Below are 8,147 nucleotides of genomic sequence, written 5' to 3' on the forward strand. Positions count from 1 at the left end.
TCCTACCATTTTTTTGTCTTTTACAGATTAATTTTATATCAAAAGGATTTTCTATGACGTCACGTACATAACAACGTTACGAGTATTAGAAATAAACAACAAGATGTTTTTTTTTTTTTATTTTGACAGTTAAATAATAAAATTGATCCAAAACGTAAAACTTAAGCATTGTATTCATCTACTTGATGTAAATTCAATCCATTGTCCTTTAAATTGTCGATTTTTGATTGGTTTAGACGAGAGGGTAACATTCAAAAAAATTGTCACCCTCTCAGCTATGTGATAGAGTAAAATGACACCCTCGTATTAGCCAATCAAAATATGGCATTTTAACGTGAAGTATAATAAATTTGGTTAGCTTGCTTACTAGCTGAACTGTGCAGTCATTATTATGGTAGGTAAAGTACCCACCTATAAGACGAGACTTGTCTGAAAAATAATCAATCTATCTATCTGTTGGACGAGGCTACTTCGACATGAGGGGTATATCTGACCTAATAATGACTTCACACTTCAGCTAACAAGCAAGCTAACCAAATATATTACCTTTGCCTTTGTCAGGCATCCATAGGTAAAACGTTAAAACCACTATGGACGTGTGCCTTGTGAAATTGTCGAACTCATTGTTTTTAACACCTATTACATCTTTCTTTTCATATGGTTGACCTTTTTTTTTTTACCTATTATAATATTTTTTATACAACAATTGACATTTATATTCATTGCGTCTCCTTAATAATCTTTAGTACAATAACAAACATTTCCGTTATCAGCCATTGTCCCATGCAATGTTTTGGTAAAAGTAAACTGACTAGAATAATTTCAAAATAAATAAAAAAACCAAAACAAACAATTTAAACATATTGGCGTCAAACACTCGAAACATATAAGCTTATCTTCAAAGGGTAATGCATGTAACTTTGATGTAAACGGAACATTCCAGTTAGAAACATGGGAAGAACAAATCACTTAAAGATTAAAAAAAATAAAAAAATAATAAGTATTCAACTTGGTTGGTGTTACCCTCGGGGTAGACAAACAGTCCACTTGATGAGGTATCGACCCACTGGAATAACAAAACGGAAATCTAAGATGCATATTTTGAGTTATTGTCTCTTTTGGTGTTCAAAAAATGTAAAAATGACATGAAATAATCCCGTTACCAAACTATTTAAAAAATCAAATAGAATTATACTGCATTTATTCTGACCAAACATTCCAGAGCTAAACAAATCAAAACAAATATATTGTTATAAAGTGAAATAACACACACTAATACAGACATTTAGTTTGCAAATCTCACAGATCAATATCATCTGGACATTAAAGCTATTAAACGAATTTGTACAAGGCAACATTTCCTTCTTCATTACATATGAGTAATGTTTTTTTGTCTGTATCAAAGTCCAAAGCTGTTGGATGATATAGGCCATCTGATTCGGTCAGTAATGTTTTACTGTTTTTCCCGTCATGTTGTATAATTGATATATTATTGGAAACACAACCTACAACGTAAACATTATGGTATGAGTCTAATGTTATATCGTAAGGAAATTTTATAGAGTCACATTCTAACTTCCATAATTCTTCCCCGTTCAAACGAAAGCAGTGTACTTCTTTCGTGCTGTAATCTGCGTAATATATCTTTTGTCTGCTCGTTTTGATACAAGTTATACCTTCTGATGTTATTTTTAATGTTTCTATTTGATTTCCGGATATATCCATAACTTGTATTTTAGCTTTTCCATATACTACGTAAAGTCGACCATCCTCCTGAGATACTTTTAAGCAACTATGTTGGAGACTGATCTTTTTTTCAACGTTGAAAGTCTTGCAATTCATTATTTCTATGTATAATGCGTCCCCGTACGTCACAACAATACGATCAAGATCTATCCTGTCAATATCATACGGCGGGCCAGATACTGGGATGTCACGGATATGTTCACCTGCGTCACTGTATTCTATTAAATGATTTTCTTCTGTGTCATTCGCCATCAGCAAATTACCATTAGGCAATATGACGCAACCTGTAATTTCCAATTTATGTGTACTCTTCATTTGAAATGATTTAATTAGCTGCAGCTTTATGTCTGATATGTTTCTTGACGTTGGGACGATGGTCTCAATTTGAGCTTGATCAAGTTTTAGGTCTCTGAAATCGAAGTTAGTGGCGGATTCTGACACCTTTATTTTACCAAACTCTTCAAGTTCGTTGGATAATATTGTGATTAAGCTATGCATAGATACTTTTAATTCATAGTTCTTGGAAGATTCAAACTTGCTCTTGGTTGATTCTACCTCGCGTAAGATCTGCCTACTGACCTGACGCGTTCCAAGAAACACTTGTATGTCAGAAGAAAATTGTTTCATATGTGTTGTTTGTTCCATAACTTTGGTAATAATTTCTTCTGTTGATTTAAGCTTCTGAAGGATTTTGATATATTTTTATTTACAAGTGTCAGATGAAGATCTAAGTTCGTATAACAGTTTTTCCTGTAACCTGTCTAGGTGGCTATTTATGTTCGTTCTCGTTTCATGAAACATGGTTTTAATCTCCAATTCTTGTTTTTCGAGTTAATTTGAAGCAGATTTACGATTCTTGATGCATTTTTTTACGTTACGTAGAGTTCCGTTAATCGTCTCTTCCAGATCGGATAATGCAGTTGATTGCCTTGTATTTGCTGAGTTGGCACTAATCGGTATGGCATCAGTACATGCTTTGTGTTTTGACAGGACGCACGCTACACAGAGGACTTCGTCGTGACTTTTACAGAACCATTCCTGGTTTTCGCCATGATGCTCACAGACTTTGGAGACTGAGACATGTTCAATCTTACGATAATCTTCTATTGAAATAACCTGATGGTTTCTTGAGGATTTGCTTTTTCTGTGAAGATTTTCACAATCTTTACATAATCCCTCTTCACAATTAGTACACCATTTCCCTGCATCCTTTGTGATGTCATCACACATACAAGGTCCACACGATATATGGTTTTCTGAAGCCATTTGTACTTACTGAAAGACACGATAAAGTTGAGTTAATTTCTAAAAAATATCATAAATATCTGTATTATCTTTCCACCTAACCAATGACAGGGATATCTGCATCAAAAGGAAAAAGTTAGTGAGAAGATAATTGAGCTTGGGTGCGCTCTTGAATACAGTATTTAAAAGGAAAAATTCCTATTTGTTTTGTCTATGATACAGTACGTTTTTTTATAGTGCTTTCCTTGAACTGGTTTCTGTAGTATTTGTTCATTACAAGCTTTTACATAACATGCATAACAGTTGAACAAAGTCCAAGGTGCAAGAACGTTTTTTTTATGAGTATGCTATACATTTTCTTTTTTTGAAATAATGGGAAAAATACAAAGTAGATTTTTTCATAGTTGAATATGCTAATTGTCTACATATTTTTGTTTGTTAATACTTGTAAATGTAAAGATGAGTACCCAAAAATAGGGGGATAAGATATTCCAGATATTAAGTAAAAATTCCCTCATGAACTTATCTTATAAGTTTGTTAAAATATCAAAAGAATAGATATAGGTTTCACATTACTAAGGGCAGATAAGTTATTTATAGGCGGGTAATATTGTCATTGTTTGTAAGTCAACTTGCTGTTTCTTTTTTGAACAAGTTTTGTAAAGTATTGTCCTGCTAATGTGCTTTCTAGCCAAGTTTTAATTTAACAACATAAGAGGGAAGACTCAAAACTGCCACGAAAACAATGTATATACCGTTATGAGAACCCATTATTCTACATCTTGTAGATACTTTTTACTGTTATTTCTACATTGCACAAGATCATCCGTTTGTCAGACTGTATAACAACTCTACTCTGAATTTGTTGGATATGTAATAATTGATACTTACGTCTTGGTAACATAATTATTTATTAACTGTAATTGGTTTTTGGGTAGCTTATAATACCTGTAAATAATCTTACGTCCAGTGGCGGATCCAGGGGAAGGGTTCCATTTTTTTGGACGATCAATGTATTTGAACGAGGACATATGGTTGGATCCCGCCATTTATTGTGGGTCAATTAAATTTCGGAATATCTTATATTGAAAAATGTTTGAGGACAATAAGATAAAATTTATATTTGGACTTTGATAGACAGGTATAGACATATTCTTTTTAATTACTTTTTCTACTTTTATCTGTCCAAACATTGTGTTTGTTTATGCAAGGTGTAATCACCATTTATTATCAAATAACACGTACTTGTTCACATAACTTGATTACGGTTATCAGTTGTTAAATATCGCTAAATATTACTATCGTTAGATATACTTGTTCTGCTATCTTTTTATTAAGAGCATATATATCATTCGTTGTTAAAATGAGGCTATTGGTTTAAAGATAATTGTTTGAATACTTTGTCATCAGCAATCAAATAAATCAGAGTGAAAATACATCAACTCAGGTATTATATTCATATGATGAGTTAAACATGTTTAAAGTGAAGATTCGTAGTCAGCACTTTTGCTTCATTTTTTTCCCAGTTTGGTTTTTATATATGCATGTCGTGTATTTTAAATCTGATCTAAGTTTGGATTGTATGTCTGGTTTAGGAAATCATTTAAATGTCAAGCTTGTTAATGCTTTTTCAAATATTCCATGGTAAATGATATGTATTACATTTGTTTGCTTGGAAGTTTCGGTCTTTCTCCTTGGTATTGTTTCAGGAAACAGGACACTTTTGTTTCCAATAATTATTGTTAAATGATAACACGGCAAGTAGGTACATTATTGGGACAATACTTAACGAACTTGATGAAAACCAAAACATTATGATGACTTACAAACGATGATAATTTTCGTAAAAATTCTGATGTTGACATGCATTTAATTTTTTTCATTATTTTGAAAATAAAGATTTTTAAGTTGTTCAAAGAGTATAAAATGTGTCGTATAAAGGTCTGTCTGGTATAAGTACTTTAACTATATATAAGATTATCACTTTTCTATATCAAAAAACGTATGACTTTCGTATGATTTGTTATCAAAATATGTCTTGCTGACAATCGGAACAAATCATGTGAAAATTATAATGAATAGGTACATGTAGAGTCAACTTCCATTGTACTAGATTCATTAACAGGATCATAATATAAGGCTTTTAAATCTTACTAGAACATGGAAAATTACAAAATGTTATTACATATTTGACATATTGACATATTTGCAAATATTATTCAGCCCTTCATCTCGCTGTTGGAGGCCTTTTTGATACATAATAGAAAATATTTTTCCCAGATTATGCATCGAGTGACTCCACTAACCAAACTGCATGAATTTGTAACTGAAAGTTTATAAAATGCTTTACTTGCAATAACATTTTTGGTTTGGCCTACGATGTGCGTTTTATGATTTTATTTGGTTAAGTGATCAACAATTGCCCACAAATCTGTCTAGATTGATGTTCTGGGTTATCATCAGTTCTATTTAGAAATAAACCTTGTTAGGTTGGGACTTTAAAGAAAACAACACCTTCTACAAAAATGTTTAAATTAAAAGACGTTTTTGAAAATGACCCTGATGTGAAATAAATTCAAGCATATACAGATATTTACTACGTGTGCTTTGACGCATACATTTAATCTAGATAATACTTCTGTTGTCACTCAATTTATATAGTATGAAAGCATTTGAATAAGTATTCTAATTTCTACTGGATTAAACATATAAAAAAAGGTTCTAAAAACTAACGCACTGCGATCTCAGACATAAGTGTCAAAGGATAGAAAACTAGTGATTTTTACTAAATCGAAATTGGTTTTAAAAGGTCCAAATGATCTTCATTTGTAACAAATGAAATAACAGAAGAAGAGAACCTGCAAATTTCAATCAAACCATAAAGTTTCTAGTTACTCTAGCATACAGCAAAATAACATTAACTGAACAAATCTATAATGATTTAGTTTTAGACAAATTACTTTTTGTAGGCTGTTATTTGCTTTGAATTAGCTATTAGTAACTGCGAGTACTCTTTTATCTGTACTTACTGTTGATTTTGTTTTGTTTATGACATATTCAAATGTCTAAATATATCCGGTCTGTGCTGGTGTTAGATGTCTGTCTGCTTTTTATTGATTTGAGATTTAAACTGATATTTACAGCATTTTCATATGTTGTTCTGTGAACGTTGTACCCCGTGTCCAAGGTTAGAGTGACGCTATTATAATGATTTAGTTTTAGACAAATTACTTTTTGTAGGCTGTTATTTGCTTTGAATTAGCTATTAGTAACTGCGAGTACTCTTTTATCTGTACTTACTGTTGATTTTGTTTTGTTTCTGACATATTCAAATGTCTAAATATATCCGGTCTGTGCTGGTGTTAGATGTCTGTCTGCTTTTTATTGATTTGAGATTTAAACTGATATTTACAGCATTTTCATATGTTGTTCTGTGAACGTTGTACCCCGTGTCCAAGGTTAGAGTGACGCTTCGTGTCGAATATTTTTAAAAGTAATGTGAGCACAAAGAGGGAAAAATTCATAATCAGCAAAGGAAAAGCTTTTATTGTTTTCACACATCACGGATGTATTCGGTCAACATAATTAACGATATCAGAATCATTAAAACATATGGAATGTATTATAAATTAATTAAGTCATTAGATTTTCGATTCTAATAAACCGATTAGGAATACAAATCAAGGTTTAAAAAATCGAAAGGATCGGATGAAATAAAAGAAAAACAAAAAAGCGTTGTGATCAGGATTTCAGATTTTACTAAAAGCGATTATCCAAAAATCCGTGTTATCTGATCCTATAGTTACTGTAGTGTATATGGATCGGGTTTTGGAAAACCTATCCTGTCTCAATTTATATTTCTGCTTTTCTTTTCCTCTTTATGGCGTGTGGCTACACCATTATGAGACTAATCAGAAAGATCTGTTGTTAAAGAATACTTGCAAATTTTTGTTGATAATCATATGAAACAAATAGCTGCACATATAATTTGGGTTTTTTTCTTTAATTTTGTTTGACCAATTTATGCAATTTGTAAATTGAAAACCTTTTGTTACAGAATTGTTAAGTCAACGCCTCGAAAATGTTCAATTAAAAAAAGAGCGGGTAACATTTTACCTTCAAAATCCTACTGTTTTGGAGTCAAAGCTCCTAAATTTGTTCAATGTTTAAAGCTCTTCTAGATTTGCCGATGCAACCCTGAATAGAAAACTAGAACACACTCCAACCATCACAAATAGGTTATTAACCTTATGAATGAACAGTTACTCTTTTGATGATGGTTTTTGGATTTGTTACTAATGACAAGGGAATTCTTCAGTCTTTAATTAGTCTCTGAATATACAGTTTACTATCAAATTTACTAGCTTGACGTTAAGAAATACATGACACACCCCAACATAACTGACAATGTTTTTATAACAGCGTAACATCTTTTGAAAATACACTGATCAATAGTTAAATGATAAACCATCGCAGTAAACTAGAAATAAGGAAAACAGGGAATCGTAGGGAACTGTGGAACAGATTGTTTCGGAATCTGTATCTTGGATTTTTAATAAATATGGATATGAGTTAAAAATACATTTTATTTCTTTTCAGGGTAACATTTTGAAATTATGTAATGGATACAATAGAAAAAGGAATTATTAAATACTTCAATCCATAAAAGAGTCTGAAAACGTCCCCCCTCCATGATATAAAAACATAACAGTAGTTTACCAATGTTCAATAAGATGAGACACAACTCAATGTGGTGATTCCACAGTTTTCAACATTAGGATATGCCTCTACCAAGTCACATGTCTTTGTGTAATAGTTGTTTTCCATTCGTTTAATGTGTTTGAGCCTTTGAATTTGATAATAAGGGACTTTCCCTTTGAAATTGTCTTTGAGTTCGGTGTTTGAGTTGTTTTACCGTTTTTGGTAATGGATTGACGACCATTGAACACAAAATTCTAACACGAAAACAATCATCAATTGATTTCAAGTAGGAAATGTAATCTTGATATAAATATCTAACACTTTTTAAATGACTTTTTTTAGTTTGTTTTAGATTTATGAGTTTGAATGTTCCTTTGGTATATTTAGTATCTCCTTAAGTACAAATATCAATATCACATATTATGGCCACTAGTCCACATATGTTAAAGAAAGTC

At 31.6% G+C, this 8,147-nt stretch overlaps 1 protein-coding gene across 1 annotated transcript; it reads right to left on the minus strand.

Moving 5' to 3' along the window:
* Positions 1-1,332: 1,332 nt before the first annotated feature.
* On the minus strand, positions 1,333-2,391 carry LOC134694345 (uncharacterized). Its single transcript, XM_063555350.1, has one exon. It carries the CDS (start codon positions 2,389-2,391, stop codon positions 1,333-1,335), a length of 1,059 nt encoding a protein of 352 aa, XP_063411420.1.
* Between the last annotated feature and the right edge of the window lie 5,756 nt (positions 2,392-8,147).

This window comes from Mytilus trossulus, chromosome 13, assembly GCF_036588685.1.
Source record: "Mytilus trossulus isolate FHL-02 chromosome 13, PNRI_Mtr1.1.1.hap1, whole genome shotgun sequence".
Taxonomy (NCBI): Eukaryota; Metazoa; Mollusca; class Bivalvia; order Mytilida; family Mytilidae; genus Mytilus; species Mytilus trossulus.